The sequence below is a fragment of the Eretmochelys imbricata genome, chromosome 1 (genome assembly GCF_965152235.1).
Source record: "Eretmochelys imbricata isolate rEreImb1 chromosome 1, rEreImb1.hap1, whole genome shotgun sequence".
Taxonomy (NCBI): Eukaryota; Metazoa; Chordata; order Testudines; family Cheloniidae; genus Eretmochelys; species Eretmochelys imbricata.
The window spans coordinates 140,666,079-140,684,188 of NC_135572.1; the positions used below are offsets into that span (position 1 = coordinate 140,666,079).

General features: G+C 46.2%; 1 protein-coding gene across 1 annotated transcript in view; it reads left to right on the top strand.

Moving 5' to 3' along the window:
* The window catches only part of PPEF1 (protein phosphatase with EF-hand domain 1), a 42,430-nt gene extending 36,476 nt beyond the window's left edge, over nt 1-5,954 (top strand). Inside the window, exons 14-16 of the mRNA XM_077807183.1 lie at nt 2,191-2,354; nt 4,684-4,768; nt 4,965-5,954. Coding sequence (XP_077663309.1) covers nt 2,191-2,354; nt 4,684-4,768; nt 4,965-5,149 — 434 coding nt within the window. The 3' untranslated portion in view covers nt 5,150-5,954. The remainder of the gene's footprint in view (nt 1-2,190; nt 2,355-4,683; nt 4,769-4,964) is intronic.
* The last annotated feature ends 12,156 nt before the right edge of the window (nt 5,955-18,110 follow it).

An 18,110-nucleotide genomic window follows, 5' to 3' on the forward strand; every position in this document is an offset into this window, starting at 1 on the left:
GGCCCTAAATATGCCTGTCAAAAGGCTGCTGTTGGATGCCATTGGAGTAGGTCCAGAAAATGGTCTTCTGCTTTGTCCTTCATTACTGGATCTTTGCCAATGCTTATATAAGTATAAGGGAGAGTAGAAGAATATGCCAGGGAATCAAGGATGCATCATAGTGCACTGCTGGATGGAAGTCTTGTGAAGAATTTCAGGGTTTTGCATTTGTGAGGCCTGGCGAATGGACCCAAGCCATGCTAGGTGGGTGTGGGTTTCATGAGCTCCCAGAATTCTCCATAAGTGAGGTGACAGTCTGAAGAATGTCCCTGGCTCCGGGAGGCCTTTCACCCTGGACAAGGCATCAGCCACTCCATTTTCTGTCCAAAGAATCATAGAATCATAGACTTTAAGATCAGAAGGGACCATTATGATTGTCTAGTCTGACCTGCACAACGCAGGCCACAGAATGGCTCACCCACCCACTCCTGTAACAAACCCCTAACCTATGTCTGAGCTATTGAAGTCTTCAAATTGTGGTTTAAAGACTTCAAGGTGCAGAGAATCCTCCAGCAAGTGACCCGTGCCCCACACTGCTGAGGAAGGCGAAAAACCCCCAGGGCCTCTACCACTGCCCTGGAGGAAAATTCCTTCCCGACCCCAAATATGGCAATCAGCTGAACCCTGAGCATGTGGGCAAGACTCACCAGCCAGACACCCAGGAAAGAATTCTCTGTAGTAACTCAGATCCCACCCCATCTAACATCCCATCACAAGCCATTGGGCATATTTACCGCTAATAGCTGAAGATCAATTAATTGCCAAAATTAGGCTATCCCATCATATCATCCCTTCTATAAATTTATCAAGCTGAGTCTGGAAGCCAGATATGTCTTTTGCCCTCACTGCTTCCCTTGGAAGGCTGTTCCAGTTAGATTCCATACCTTTGAGTGCACTCGGGACAAGTGTCAATCCGCCATCCTCCACTGAATAACACATAGCACTTTGTACTACCCCACTTAGGCCCAGTGGGTTTCTTGTTCCTGGGAATTAGGAACTGCACAAAAGCTTCTTCCAAATCAGGAGTGTCCAGAGCTGCCTCTCACTGTATTTCAGCACAAGGTTTCTGAAAATGGGGGGAGGAAACCTGACCAGTTCACTTATTCATATAGGAGCCTGATGGATTGTGTTGGACCCTGTGTAGCTTTGTTATAGGAGAGCTGTGAAGTATGGAATTTTTTGATTATCCAGCCTGATTTGCTGCCTCAGTATCCGGGGAGCTTCCAGTTACTATTTGTGTGAGAAACCATCTCATGTTTCCTAGGAGGTGGGGTTTAGGTGTGACAGTTAGTCAATGGTGCATGCTTCTTTCCAGGTGAAATGAGTGAAGGGGTTGGTACTGAAGTCCAGGCCTTAGGGCCTTAAGCATCATACTAGGAGAGGAAATCCAGCTAAGAAAGAAGTGGGCAGCTGAAGAAATTCACAGATAGAAAGTGCCCCAACTGTGAAAGTAAGGGTTTGGGCAGGCACAAGTCCAGCAGTGCTAAGGCAGTCTCTGCCTCGGGAGCATTTCTAAACTCCTCCATTGCTAGACATCTTCAGAAAGCTATGTCGGTGTGGAACTGAGATCAGGGGTAAAAAGCCAGAGAGTGGGCACCTCCTCCATATAGTCTGACAAGTCTCTAGAATGGGCAAAGCTGTCGGGCAATACCACTAGAGAACACAAACACTGAGGCATCAAGTGAAGGTAAATCTGTGGTTGGTTGACATTGGATGGACTATTTGCATAGGAATAGGGATTGAAATCTTTGGGCACCAGAAATCTTTTCCTCATTACACTACCTCACTCCGTGTCCTTTAAAGGTGATAACCGAAATGTTAAGGTCATAAACACCATTTCAGAGCTAAACAGTCAAGTCACATTTTCTAGGTCTTATGTTGCCCTCTCGGCTGCGCATGGTAATATAGCTACAGTATATGTTTGCAGGACCTCAAATCTGTAACATTCCTTTTGAATAAAGTAATTGCTCAGTATACAGTTATTTCAAATGTACTAAAACACTTCAATATTGTCTAGTTTTTGTGTCAAAGAATATTTGTATTAGACTATTCTGCAACTCTTTAAAAAAACAGCAACAAAAATTGCTAGCAGTTAGTAAGAGTGTGATGTTTGGCATGCATTTATAACCATGAAATGATCCATTTTGACAGGAAGAATTTCTGCCACTGAATGGGCCTCAGCAGTGGAATCTGTTTTACATCTGGATCTCCCATGGAGGACTCTGCGTTCTCGGTTGGTGCAGCTTGCTCCAGGTGGAAATGTCGAGTATCTTTCATGTTTTAATGATTTGGAAATAAAGCCAGCTATAAAAGAGGTAAGAGGAAAAAGAGTCATATCCAAATCTTACAGGAACATTTTCTTGGAAGCTGGATGGACAATTTCTTGGACAATTGAGGCCAGATTTTCAAAATACTCAATTTCCATGTAGGAAGCTAAATAAAATGCTTTTCAAAAAGTGCTAAATAGGAAGTGAGCTCCTTTACATCTCTCCATTTATTAAAGTGATTTAAGGATTTATCTGCACTGTTAAGTGAAGGTCTGATTGTAGTATGGGTAGTGTAGCGGGGTGGACACCCGCTCAGGCCCAGAGGGGTTTAAGATAGCCCTGGGAGAGGGCTGGGGCAGGGGAAGAGCTGGGCTGATTGGCAGAGCAGCCGCGGCTGGGGGCCATGCCCCAAACAGACCCAGTGGGCCTTATAAAAGCCAGGGAAGCCAGCAGCAGAAGAGACACCCTCTTTCTAGCTGTGAGAGGGAGGGACCTGGCTGCAGAGACCGGAATAGAGGACCTAGTTTGGTGCAGGGCTGGGGAAAGGCCAAGGGAGCTGGGGAGCTCTGGCCTAGAAAAGCCCCAGGCTGCGAGCCTGGTAAGGTCTATTAGGTACGGGGGTTGCAGGGGCAGCCACGGGTAGGCAGAGGCAGCAGGTCCAAACCCAACCTTGCTGGTGATGAGTGGCTCATACTGCAGTCTGCCCTAGGGCGCAGGGGCTAGCTGGTGACAGGCAGGAGCCTATGACTGAGGTGAGGTAGGGATAGTGGGTGGGGGGTTCCCCTGGGAGGGAGAGACCCAGAACTGTGGGGTACTGCCAGGGGGCAGCACCCAGTGAAAGGGGCACCGGGGTCCTGGGAGGGACACAGGAGCCAGCAGCAAGGCGAGACACCGGCCTGAAGAGGGCGCTCCAGAAGCTGGTGAGCTAATTCCCTGAGATGACTAGCAGGGGCCGCGGCCGGTGAGTCTGCGCCCGGTTACAGGTAGGCATACCTTAAATCTAGCTAGCATGAGTAACAGTAGCAGTGAACATGTGGTGGCATGAGCTTGTACTTGGGCTAACCACCTGAGCGCAAGTCCGCTGGGGATCCTGGGTACATACTCAGGTTGCTAGGCTGTGCTGAAGCCCGTGCTTCCATTTCTATTGTTAGCTGTGCTAGCTAGATTAAAGCTGCCATGGGTATGCCTACCTGTGCTTCAATCATGCTTTCACTTGCAGTGTGAACTTTCCTAAATAGGAGCACTTGGGTGCTGAGCCCTTTTGGAAGTCTGGCCTGTTGTCGGTAGCTACCGGTGTGGTGCTCCGCTCTTGTTCGATGATGATAACAGTCGGCTGCATGTGTGTTCCCTCTGTGTGCTGCCCCAGCTCTGCGCAGATAGCTAACACAGCAGACCCCAAGAGAACCCCCAAAAGCCACAGACTCTAGTAAGGTACGAAGGAACCTGAGCCAGGTTTATTGTCAAACGAAGTACGGAAATAGATCCCTATAGACTCTACAGGGCATATTACGAATTTGTGCTCCCTGGCAATGGACACAGCTCAGTCAGTGGCGGGATACTCCACTGCCCTCTAGGCTGGACAAAGATGTGTGCTCTAGGACCTACTTTTATACTGTTGCAGGACAGATTACTCATCATAGTTCAAACGAATCTATCCATCATGTTCTCCTTTTGACCCTGTCTTTAAGATGCACCTGCCTGTTCCTTGTTACGTCTATGGAGTGTCTTGCCACCGTCTTGGCACAAGTTCTCCTCATTAGCACTTGTGTGTGTGTGCGCACGTGCCTCTAACAACCTTTTCTTGCCAACTTCTGTGAGTGGGACCTGCCTCTGGCTCACAGCCCAGCTTTGCTTGTCACTGCCTGGAAGTACTTTGGTTCAGGCTTCAGGCCTCAGACTGGGCCTCTGATACAAGAATTTATGTTTCAGGGCGTCCTCTTACTACATGGCCTGTAGCTGAAGTTTCCATTTTTTTTCAAAGTAAGAACAGCCGGGTCACTTTCCATATGCACCTTTAAGTTGTGTGTCTTTGAGAGCATAATATGCAGCACCCCGACAAGTTATTTGCGCTTTCATTAATAATCACTTATCATAGATGTGAAAGGCTCCTTATCCCAGTGACAATTCTCGCTGCCACCTAGTGGCAACGTATCTGGCAACTGAAAGACAGACAAGTATTGTCTACTGCGGTTTGTTCAGGGCCGGGGAGAAACCCCTGCTTGGAAGCTATGCTAAAGGAGTCTTTTTAATGTTTGAAAATGTATGCTTTGTGTATTAGTTTTGTTTTTTAGATTGGTACAATGTCTGTCCTGTTTGTTAGTCTAAATCAGATTGAGGTACGATCTGCCCACGGATAGTAATTTCAAAATCTTTTTAGGTTCAACCAGCTTTGGTGGAAACCTTGTACAGATACAGAACTGATCTGGAGATAATCTTTAACATCATTGACAAAGATCATTCAGGTACATTGGGGTAATTTCTGCTTACTACTACAGGTCTATGAAGCATCTATTTGTTGTTATTGTGGGTAAGTGATGTGTGTCTCCAGCCGTCATTATATAGCAAATAAATTCCAACGGTGGTAGGTGGCAGATAGCCCTTTTGAGGGGAGACAGGTGAGTTGAATAGTGCACTGCTTCCCCCTTCTGTCTCCTTTAGGTCTGATCTCCATTGAGGAATTTCGCCAGACATGGAAGCTCTTCAATTCTCATCTCAAAATCGACATAGATGATGAATCCATTGACAACCTAGCCCGCAGCATTGACTTCAACAAAGATGGCAGCATTGACTTCAATGAATTTTTAGAGGCCTTTCATGTGGTTAATAAATTTGAAAACAAGTAGAAGCAGAATTCGTTTCAGAAGTTCTTGTCAGGAGCTTGCATGTTTGCTGGTGATATTATGCTGCACTGAGAAACATAATGCCTGTCTGAGAGAGAATGGACTGCTCATTCTGATAAGGCAGCATGGTAAACATATGAGGTGGAGAACCAGAAGCATTGTGCTGTTTGGGGAAGTCATTGCTCAGCCACTTGTAAACTGTGGACAGCTGCTACACTGGACGATATTAATGATGAGAGAGAAGAGATGAAAAACTTTAACTGCCTTCTTATGGGGTGGTTGGTTGCCCGATGGTAGAGCAGGACACGGCCATATTAGCAACTTGTTTGATTCCAGTCCTTGTTTCTTTATCGCCTGACCATTGGGAACTTTATCACTGCCAGTGTAGCTCCTTTAACCTTGTGGGAAGTTAAGGTGATCTTCTTTGTGTGGCTCAACAACAGTCCTCACAGATGAGAAGAATTGATGTACTCTGAAGGAAGTCCTTTCTGGTCCTCCTTGATTGATCAGATGGTGTTTCCAATGAGGGATATGATAGGGAAAAGTAGAGAGATCCTTTGGACCAGCTATTCCTAAGGTTGAAAACTGAGAGGAGAAACACTCATCTACAGAAATTATTCTACATTTAAACTAGTATTTTGCATGATGCTAATAAATTAATAATTTCAGTTCAATACTACCTCTCTTACTATTGTTTACATACATAGCCTATTATTTAAAGACAAAGTGTTTGCTTGTTACTGATTCCCCCGTGTGCTAGGATAGTTAATGAAATTCTTTTGAAAAGCCTGCCCTTATGTTTTTTTTTTCTGAATAGGTCTCATTATGATAAGAATGGAGATCCATTAAGTTTAAACTCAAAATACATGTTATTGTCTTGCATGGGCATAAATATGTGGTCAATAACAGAATAAAAATCTTAGCTTTCAAAGCAATTAAAAATGTGGTATATTATCCTGCTTCACTGGTTTTGGTCTTGTATGGATCACAGTAGAACACTGATTTCCTCCATAAATAACTTGGGCATTTTATTAAAGAGGAATTGACTAAGAAAATGATGGTAATAAGGAAGCTTGGTGGCACTGCGCACAAGATGCTTCAACATAGCAAAGACAAAGTTCTTGGATTTGAACATCATATGGAATGGGTACATGGAACACAGTCGTACAAGGGGTTTAGATTCCAAAAAAGCAAAGTGTGAGATATTAAGAAAATTACTGAGCTTGATGCAGTGGGAGGAAGTATCTATGTGGAACAATTCTGGAACATTGTGTGCCATCATAAACCGCAACAAATGACACTTCCTCTGAAAGAGAATAAAAGAAAGAATAATAGGTGGCCAGTGTTACTGTAGAAGGGACTGCTTAGTGATATTAGGGTTAACAGAAGAAGCAGTATTTGTGTGTATAGAGAATTAGCTTGCAAAAAAGCAGAATCAACTAGTATGATACAAAGGGGATAAGTAGAGTAATAAAGGCCTATAGGTGAGCTTGTGAAGTCTTACTTTAACAACAAAATGTTCTGGCCATTGGGGCCTAATCCCACTCTCACTGAAGTCTAAGAATACTTTTCCATTGGAAGGATCAGTCCCAGTTAGAAGCACTGAAGACCTTGTAAGTACTGCATGCAAAGGTATCAGTAAGAAGCATGTGTGGATGACACTAGTTTCAGGTTTGAAGGCAGTGAACTCGTGAGTTTACTTGAATCATTCCAATTATTTTTCAAGCATGGAGAACAAGGAAGGTACCCCAGGACTGGAAAAAATAATGGTGATTATTTAAATAACACTCAAAAACAGAATGGGAGGGAAATGATCTTCCAGATATCTTCCTTACTTTTCAGTTGTAATTGAGGTAAAATATGCTTGTACTATAGATTTGCATTTATATATTTTGACTTTTTAGGTGATTTGACAATTCAGACTTTGAATTGTCTACTCACATTAATAAACTAGTACTATACTAGGCCTAAAACAGTACTCTTTATCCAAGCAAAGCTCCCATTATTTGTAATGAGAATTTTGCTTGAGACAGAAGTACAGGATCTAGGTGTCTTGTTTTTCATTGACTTCAACAAACTTTGTATCATGCCCATAGTCTTTAGATACTTTGGTGCTTCTGGCGGGGGTCAGAAAGGGATTAGAAGCAGCCAAGGGAGGTTGCTTGGGTAATCAGCCACAGGTGTGGTTGCACCCAATTACGGAACAGCTGGCCCTGATAAAAGGGCAGGCTGAGAGAGTGGGAGAGACTCTTGCTCCAGCTGAGAAGTAGAGAGGACGCGGCTGCCTGGGAGAGCAAGCAGGGTACCTGAGGCAGAGCAGGGCTGGGGAAGGGCAGGCAGAGCTGAGGAGATCTGGCCTGTTGAGTCCCCAGGTTGAGGCTTTGCTAAAGGCCAGCGGAAGTATTAGGGCTGCAAGGAGGCAGCTGCGGCTAGAAAGGCAGCAGGTCCAACTCCCTTGCCAGTGATGAGTGGCCATTACGGACTGCAGTTTGCCCCTGAGAGCAGGGACTAGAGGATGAATGGCAGTAGCCACTGAGGCAAGATGGGTAGAGGGGGTTGGGGTTCCCCTGGGAGGGGAGACCCAGAGTGTGGGGGCACTGCTGTGGGGCAGTACTCCAAGATAAGAGGTACCGGGGTCCGGGAGGGATGCGGGGCCTGAAGTGCTACAAATGGTTGAGATTTACAGAAAGCAGGTACCGGTAGGAAGACACCAGCCAGCAGGAGGTGCTCCGAAGCTGGAATCGAGCTAATTCCTGGATGACCAGCAGGAGACGCTACACTGGTGAGTCGGAGCTTTGCTACAGTGCTGCTATAACTATAGTAGATAAATTGAGCTCTTTTCTTTTTTGAAACTGTTAAAATTGACTACCTCCTGTCTCAAAAATGCAAACTCACTTGTAAGAAATATAGGAAGGTGCATTTTATTGAAAAAAAAATGGCTTTAAAATTAAAAAAAGTGAGAATCCCAAATAGAAATGTGTGGCTTTTATATTTCCCTCATTTTCTTATTCAAGGGCTGACCGCGAACAGCAGAATTACTTTGACTATTGTTTCAGTGTGTCTTTAGAAGATTCTGCTTTATAGAGAATGAAGATGCTTTTGATAATGCATTATTTTTCTTTTCTTCAGTGTATATACCAAACTTGGAAAGTGAGGAAATATACAACAGGCCACCGTAACGTTAACATGATCTCCAAGTTGGGAAGCCCGGAGGTGTGTACTGCAGGTGACTTACAGGTACTATAAAGGAAATGATACTCTGCAGACTCCTTCCAGAAGAAAGCAAAATCTGGAATTTGGCATCAGTTCTTGCTTTTAAACTGGGGCCTGGTCTATGTTACAAACTTAGGCCAACATAAGCCGCATTAAATCAATCTAATAATGAATGTGTCTACACTACCAAGTCCCTTCCGCTGACCTAAGTAAAGTCAACTTCTGTACTCCACCTCCATTAGAGGCTTAATGCTTGATTCGACATCCATGGGTCGACATGGGGATAGTGTAGACACTGCATTGTGTAATTCGAATGAATTGGCCTCAGAAGGTGTCTCTCAGTGCTCCGCTGTGGAGAATACTTTCAATTTGACGGCACATCAGCCAGGTACATAGGAAACAGACTCTCCCCTGTTAAAGCCCCGGGAACTTTTGAATTTTCATTGATCAGCATGGAGAGCTTACCAGCACAGCTGATCATGGAGACTCAAGGCCGCAAACGTGCTCCAGCAATAAGATCCACAGCAGGTGGTGGATCTTACTGCCGTGCGGGAAGGAGTCTGTGCAAGCAGTGCTCCGATCCAGGAGAAGAAACTCTAACATCATGCCAAGATTGCGCAGGGCATGGGGACGCACAGCAGTGCAATGTGCAAATAAAGGAGTTTTGGCAAGCATACCGGAAGACAAGAGGGGCAAACAGTCGTTCTGGTTCTGTCCCACAGACATGCTGCTTTTATGAGGAGCTGCATGCGGTTTTCGGCAGTGACCCCACCACTATCCCAAAACATCCCGGGTGAACTCGAGCAGCAATGAGGAGGACGTTGTGGAGGAGGAGGAGACTGTGAGGCAGGCAAACAGAGGATCCATTCTCCCTGACAGCCAAGAACTGTTTTTAACCGTGGAGCCCATCCCTTCACAGGACCAGTTGGCAGCGGAGCATGATGTCAGGAAAGGCACCTCTGGTGAGTACATATTTCCAACCAAACTGTAGGGGTTACATGCTATGGTTTTTTTTATGTTTAATCTGAACAAAAAAGAAGGTGTAGGGGGTATTGATAGCCACTCCAGCTACGCAGAGTGTGCTGTCTGAAAAAAGACTGTTTATGTGCCTGGGATGGCCCAGAAATCCTCCATGGAGATTTCTAGGAAGCTTTCATGAAGGTTTCCGGGAATGGCTGCCTTATTTCGTCCACCATGGTAGGACACTTTCCTGCGCCACTCCAGTATTAACCCTGCTGGCATCATTTCAGCACACAGCATTGCAGCATAAGTACCCAGACACTTACAGCATCTGCTCCCTTTCCGCCTCTGTTACCCTCAGGAGAGTGATATCCCATAGGGTCACCTAGGGAAAATGGGGGAAGTTTTGAATGCTAGCCCTTAAACTGCAAACGAATAATCCGTCCCCTTTTTGGTGAAATCTGGGTTGTGTATGTAATCTGTTTCCTGAGCATGCCATGGTTGTGGTTGGAAGGCATCACTGTGTATTGCAAGCAGTATTGGGGCAGAGGGGGACAGTGGCTGCTTCCTGTTTGTCTCCATCCCCCCAACCCAGTGCTGCTTTTGTAAAAAACAAACTATTTGGGGGGCTTTACACTGGTGCCTGCCCTCAAGCACCATCCAGCCTGCTGCTTTTCTCAAGTACCAACCTGTGATCCCAAGGATGTCTTCACAAAAGCAGCAGCACAAGACCTCTCACGGATGCCTTGTGGCCTTACTCACCATGGCTGGAGCAGCAAATCGATTCTTGCAATAGCCAGTGGTTGTGATTACACTGGGGCTTGCAGTGAAGTGTATTGAGGGCTGTATTTTTAATCAAAAATTTATCCTTGCACCAGAAACAATGTATACACTGGTTTCAGAGTAGCAGCCATGTTAGTCTGTATTCGCAAAAAGAAAAGGAGTGCTTGTGGCACCTTAGAGACTAACACATTTATTTGAGCATAAGCTTTCGTGAGCTACAGCTCACTTCATCGGATACACTGTCAATGCTACCCTTGTACTCTGCATTCCTTGGAGCTGAGACCTTGTCCGTCGGCACATCCTCCACACCAGGACAGAGAATTTCCCAGATTAGAAAGCGGAAAAAGAAGACTTGGGAGGATATGTTCAATGAGTTAATGCATGCCTCCGAGAGTGACAAGACGGAGCGCAGATCATGGAGGATTACCTTGTCCGAGAACCAGGTCATGGACAGAGAGGACAGGAGATCATGCAAGGAATAAGAGGGTGCCACACAGGCAGAGATGCTGCAGATTATGAGGGAGCAAACAGACATGTTGAGGCATCTGGCTGAGGTTCAGGAAAGGCAGCTGGATGTTAGAGTCCTGCTGCAGCCTACGCTGAACCTGCTGCCATCATCGCCCAGTTCTACATCCTCCTCCCCAAAACGTCCTGTGAGGCGAGGCGGGAAAGTCCGGCATCCCTTGCACTCAACACGGGGGGAGAGTACAAGGACCAGAAGGCGCCCATTCTCAGACCTTTGATTGTTCTTGCAGTGCATCTGTAAGCAAGCTGTCCTTCTTTCTCCCCTCACCGTATAACAGATAACCTGGGGTAAAAGGTTCTTACTTTTCTTTGCTGTCTCTGTGTCTTTGTGTGCATAATAAAACTTAACAGATTGAGGAGAAAAGGCTCCTTATTCATTCAACACACAGTGGTTGGTGGGGGTGGAGTTTACAGGGGAGAAAGTGCAATGGAGGGGACAGTTTGGTAAGGAACAAAACAGATAAGTGTCACGTTACTGTGGCTCATTGCTGAAACTGGTTTTCAAAGCCTCATGGAGACACAGATGCTGACCCTCATTGTGCTCTTCTTATTGCCCTGGTGTGTGGCTGCTCAAAATTGGCTGCCAGATGATCTGCCTCAACCCCCACCCCACCAGAAACTTTTCTCCCTTTGTTTCACAGACATTATGGAGCACACAGCAGGCAGCAATAACAATGGGGTATTGCTTTCACCGAGGTCTAACCCAGTAAGCAAACAAACCAGCGCCCTTTTAAACATCCAAAGGCACATTCCACCACCACTCTACACTGGCTCAGCCTATGGTTGAACCGCTCCTTACTGCTGTCTAGCCTGCCTGTGTACAGCTTCATGAGCCATGGGAGCAAGGGGTAGGCTGGGTCTTCCAGAATCAGAATTGGCATTTCAACATCATCAGTGGTTATTTTGCAGTCTGAAAAGAAAGTCCCTGTGTGCAGCTTTCTGAACAGATCTGTGTTCCTAAAAATGCACATGTCATGCACCTTTCCCGACCATCCCATGCTGATGTCAGTGAAATGGCCCCTGTGATCCACCAGCACTTGCCACACCATTGAGAAGTACCCCTTGTGGTTTATGTACTCTTTGGCCAGGTGGTCTGGTGCCAAGATAGGGATGTGTGTTCCGTGTATCACTCCACCGCAGTTAGGGAACTCCATTGCGGCAAAACCATCCCCTAGGTCCTGCACTTTGCCCAGACTCACTACCCTTCTTAGAAGTCCATTGATGTCCCTGCACACCTGGATCACAACAGATCCCACAATAGATTTACCCACTCCAAATTCATGCCCTACTGACCAGTAGCAGTCTGGCATTGCAAGCTTCCACAGAGCTATTGCCACTCGCTTCTCCACTGTCAGAGAAGCTCTCATTTTAGGATTGCTGCACGTCAAGGCTGAGGAAAGCGCTTCACACAGTTCCTGGAAAGTGCCATTCAAAAGTTCTGCAGCCACTGCTCATCATCCCATAGCTGGATAACGATGCGCACCCCCCCCCCCCAAGTCAGTGCTTGTTTACTGGGCCCAGAAACGGCACTCAGGCATGTCAAGGTGATGCGTGACTGTCGACAGCAACTGCCAATGGCTCCACGTTATGGCTGTGAGCAGGGCTGCTTGCGTGCCGTCGCCTTGTTCTGTGCTGCGGCTCCTGTGGCAGCGGTGTAAATACTGCATGATAAGGTGCGAGGTGTTTGCAATGCTCACAACAACAGTGTACAGCTGAGTGGGGGCCATGCTTATCATGCTATGGCGTCTGCATGGGTAACCCAGGGTTATGAAAAAAAGCGTGCAAAGGCTTGGTTTGTTGGCTGTTGATTTCAGGGCAGGAGGGAGGAAAGTGCATCATGGGAGGCTAATGCCATGTTCCCATAACCACCTGTGCCAATGTTTTGTCCCATAAGGCATTGCAAGCCCAGCCCAACATTCTGCTCAGCTACGTGCACTGTGAGCTAGCTACTGTCGATGCAAGCCCTGCTAGTGAGAATGCACACGGCCGACATAATGAGCGTAGTGTGGACACGCAGGATCGACTTGCTTAACTCGGGGACTTGCTGTTGCCTTACATGCATTCAACTTAACTTTGTAGTGTGGACCTGGCCTGGGATTATATACATCCTATTGTTTGGGACACTCCCAGAGCATGGGGGCACATAGTTAGTAGCACTCGAAATCGCTGAAAAATACCACCCACATTCATACTATCCTTGCTGTTAGGTGTTTTCTACTGAAAGCCTGCCCACAAAAGATGCTAAATAGAAGAAAGGGCAGCTGTTTTGTGCTCTGCAGCTTTAGTTACGGACAATTTGTCATGTTTTAACCCCTGAGATTTGAGAGGCTGGCACTCCTTATTAGGTTGATTTTCTGCAAGCCTTGAGCTTGGCACTCACTGACACGTGAATTACTCTTCAGGCCCTGCTAAAAATAATAGAATTTTTAAAGAGAAAAGCATCCCTAAGCATCTGTGGCTCTGGCGCTGTCTGTACAGAATATCATTTGGGGCCCTTCATAGATTCAAGCATCCAACCATGGAGCTCAGCAGTAGGATGAGGGCCGTAATGGGATGTGCCCTGGCCTTTTAAGGGAAATTATAAGCAAGCATGTGCCAGTCCTGGTTCAGTGCCAACAATGGCATTCTGGGAGATCTGGCCCTAAAATGGACTGAGGGGGTTGCAGGATCATGTGTCTGAAGGAACATGTGACTGAGCTAAGATGACTGCAGGACTATACATATATGGCATGGGTTGCTTTATAAGGCATGGGGAAAAAGCAGACCTGGCGTTCAGACCTGTGACTAAAGCTGGGGAAGCAGCCCAGAAAGGCGCTGTAGTGAGAGCCTGTGATGGGGCAGAAACCCCAAAGGGAAGTAATCTGTTCACCACCCGAAACAGCTAGATGTGAAAGGACTCCAGGGAGGAATGACACACACCAAAGCAACAATTTACCAGGCAACCCTGCAGTCCTCCAGCCAAAGATGGGGCAACTGATGTGACCTGACATCAGAGAGATAAGGGAACCTGTTCCATGAGTTCACTGCTTATTTTGTAATGAAAGCGGTGCTGAGGCTCAAGCAATTAGGTGCTGGGGCTCAAGAAATTTTTTTTACATTCATAACTGATGTGGCAAGCCCTGTGGTGCCAGGGCTATGAACTGCCAAGCCTAGAGGTGCTGGGGCTCAGCCCTGGCAAAAATTAAGCACTGCATGAGTCTACATCAGGGCGGGCAAACTTTTTGGCCTGAGGGCCACATCAGGTTTCCAAAATTGTATGGAGGGCCGGTTAGGGGAGGCTGTGTCTCCCCAAACAGCCAGGTGTGGCCCAGTCCCTGCCTCCTATCTGACCCCCCCCCCCTCGCTTCTTGCCCCCTGACAGCTCCCCTGGGCCACCTGCCCCATCCACCCCCTCCCGTTCTCTGTCCCCTGATGGCCCCCCCCCCCGGGACTCCTTCCCCATCCACTATCCCCTGCTCCCTTTCCCCTGACCACCCTCGGATCCCCCCACCCCTGACTGCCCCATCCAACCCCCCCACCATTCCTGACTGCCCCTCCAGGACCCCTGCCCCATCCAACCCCCTGTTCCTCGCCCTATGATTCCCCCTAACCCCTATCCACATCCCCAAAGTCCCCTGCCCTTTATCCAACTCCCCCGCCCCCTTACCGTGCTGCCTGGAGCACCGGTGGCTGGCAGTGCTGCCCAGAGCACTGGGTCGGGCCGTAGCTCTGCAACTGTGCTGCCCGGCCATCCAGAGCTTGGCGCAGGACACTGAGGGGGACAGGGAACAGCAGGGGAGGGGCTGGGGGCTAGCCTCCCAGGCTGGGAGCTCAGGGGCCGGGTAGGAGGGTCCTGCGGGCTGTACTTTGCCCATCTCTGGTCTATTTGATAACCATGGGCAACAGGTAGCTAAAGAACAAATGCTAGCAGCTTAACTTGGGGGGCGGGGGGAAGGATAGAGGAGTTAAAATTAGTGGCTGAAGGGAATGCAGTAGGTATAATATATATGGGTGTATGTAAAATAGTACAGTGTATGGGCTTGCTTGACTTCCATGGGCTTTGGCTCAAGCCCTACGTGAGCAGACAAGGGAGGAGAACTACACCCATGAGCTCTCGTAACATACTGCATATCTCCAATTGACGTTACCATTATTTTCTTAGGATACTGTTGTGCCTTATGGCATTTCAGGATTTAGGGAAGCTTATTTAGAAAATGTTCATTTAAATCGCATTTATTAAAAGTTCTATGCAAATTTGCCTTGGTAATAACTAAAAGAATACTCACACGTCTAGAAACGTGCATACCTCCTCATTAGGACCAAGCCTCCAAGAATTTGGAAATAAATTTCTTGTCTAAGCTTGACAAGAATTTGGAAATAAACTCAAAGCACCTAGTATGCTCTGGTGACAGTCTGTTCCTTGACCCTTTCAGCTGCATTATTTTTAAGAGCAAATATCGTGAATCTCAATCGTGGGAGCTGAGTTTTCTGTTCCATATGATCGATCGTTTCCTTTGGGTGCAGAAATGCAGTACCTAACTACAAGGAATGCTTTGTTATATGACAACTTATGAACTTCAGTCAGATTTCTAAATAATCCCAACTGTGTAGGGTGCTGCATTATGTGCAGCTGTCAATGACTTTGAATTCTATGTTTCTCGGGTTCTATATTGCATGCAAAAGGTTTTTAAGACCGTGGAATAGGTCTATGAAGCTGTACATGCTTCTTCTGTATATGTGGGTATAGAACTAGAATCCCAGCTCTGTGGTATCGAACTGTAACACTATAATTAATAGGAATTTGTCCAAAAGGTTGCAGTCCACTCATAAATGACCCTGCCTATGGAAAAAAATGGGCTCAGTCAGGAATCACAACAGGCTTTCATTTAAAATAATCAAACTGCAGGTATGTAGCACACAGAAATGTAAACAAGTTTCACCAATACTCATGCTTGACAATAGGTTCCCTGAAGTGACTGGATGTTTTGCATCAAAGGGATCAGAATTCCCACTTCACTCATAGCATTTGGGATGTCAGTCTGTTGTTATGCTGCGCCCCTCACTGGAATATAAGAGTTCGAAGGCAGCTAAAGAATAAAGGGGGAACAGGGGGGAAATGTTCTGTACATTTCAGACTCTCAACCTGGGTTAGTTTGATGGCAGATATGGATAAAAGTGTCAAGTTGAGGGCAGGGGAAGTTCTTACACATGCCCATCCCCCCAGTCGGCCCAGGAGACAGCTAGGTAAAGGCAATGCCATTTCCTGAAGGATTTTGAAATTTGTCTTCATTTCACCTTGGAACAAAACCTGAAAACTTCAGAATTTCTGAACATTGCTTTTTTATTTCAATGTTGACTTTGGACAATTTGTATTATATTATTTTTTGTTTTGAAATTACTTTTTCATTCCCAAAACGTTTTATCATTGTTGGATCTTTTTTGTATTTTCTCCTAAATGCCATGTTGGTGGAATTGCCACAATTTCACAAAGCTTTTCAAAAGAACTGCATTTTCTGAGGGGGATCAAGGTTTTCCTGGTCAGTGCTAGCCCTAAACATTGTGACTATGGTGCCTGAGAACTCTGCCCATGGAGGTTGGGTTTGGCATAAAAATGGCTTGTGGTTAAAAGACATAGGAGCATCTTCACATGCAGTGATAAGAGCCAGGGCTAGGGGGTAGAGGCAAAGCACATCGCCCATTGTGAGAGGTATTTGGCCTGAGGAGAAAACAAGCATGTACAATGGTACTGGGGATGCACACTCCAGAAAAGCATCCTCGGTCAGCTGGCTGGAGGTGGTACATGCTACCCCTCACCCCCTTTAGGGTTCCTAGAAGTTTCCCAGAGAGCTTGCTATGCAGGGGAGCTTCCTGCCACTCAGCAGGAGGATAATGGAGAGCTCATACCTCATGCTCAGTCATGGGCAATAGTGTCCTGAGCCCCTTCCCTGGATAAACAAAGGTGCTGCTGCTGAGAGGGAAAAGATGCTCAAGTCTCGTCCCTTTATGCTGCCAGGTTCCAGGGGAGAGGAGCGCTGGAACAATTTGGATAGTGGGGGTGCTGAGAATGATTGAACCAAACTGTAATCCATGTATATATAACGGAAATCACTTCAACCCTAGTTCTAGCACTTATGAGCTCTGGGCTCTCCTTCCACCCTTCCTGCTGTTTAGAGGAAGGGGAGCCCCAGTTTCCCTCCTGCCCCCACCCCATCTACATCTGATAGTGGGAAGGGCTGGACACATTTTTTCATGCTGTGCATGGATGGTGATGTTCTGAGTGAAATTTTAAAAGCATTTTGGGATCCTTTATAACAAGAAAGAAAAAGAAACGCTACCAAAAACTAATTTTGTAAATAATATCATGTAGGGTAAAAAATAGAAAGTTTCAGCCCAGGGATTTGAAAGATACATTTAGCCACAGTTAATTTTACTGAAGAATAACTCCTCAAAGCAGAGTTGATTGGTGAGCAGAAGAAGATAACCACCTTTAAAGCTTTTTAAATTAATCCCAAAATGTAGTAACATCCTCTGCTGAGCCACCATTTCTAAAGTCTGTTTACATCTGGAAAACCATGGTGCATTACTGTCCCACTTTACACTTAAAATAGTTCATATGAATATGGCTGGTGCAAAGAGAAGCACTGCATTCTCAGTTTAAAAAAAGTACTGATGATCATAGTGTGGACATACATACACATGAGGCTATAAGCCACAATGGCTGGCTAGCATGCATTCTTTTGCTCTCAATATTGACCTATGCTCCTACTGTATATGCTGTATTAATGCTATTGGTCACATGCTGGCCACACCTTCCTCCAGGGCTGGGAGAGAGAGCTGCACCTGTAGGAAAGATCTACTTTCACAATATATTTTTTATAATCTCTTTTGGAGGAGTCTTCTCTTAAGAGCACACACTTTTTAAAAGTAAGCCTATGACACAACTCTGATCGGGTGTTGCGGGAAGGACCTGCTGGGGCATTCTGAATAACATCATCAGAAAACACATATCCCATCTATATTGTGCATTATGAGCAACAGGGAATGGATCACTTGATGATTACCTGTTCTGTTCATTCCCACGGGGCACCTGGCATTGGCCCCTGTCGGAAGACAGGATACTGGGCTAGATGGACCTTTGGTCTGATCCAGTATGGCCGTTCTTAGTATCCACATATTAAGAGATCCATTACTGTAACCTCTCATAGCATTTGTTAAAAGTACTAGACATATGTAAAAGAAGTTGTTAGTGACAGATGTGTACGCTACCTCTAGCCACATTTTTATGAGACTGGTGGTAAACCCAGCACTGGTGGCTTACCACTCAGTGATCCATAGATATGTGGCTGGGAATACCCAGTGGAGATTTCTGCTGTATTTAAACTGCACCAATGTTTCCATAACAGGGGTACAGACTGCCTCTTAGGAATAGGCTATTGAGCGCTCTATGTACACTAATAGCCAGATTTTTCAAGAGTGCTCAGCTAGCAGCCTAGTGAAGTCAATG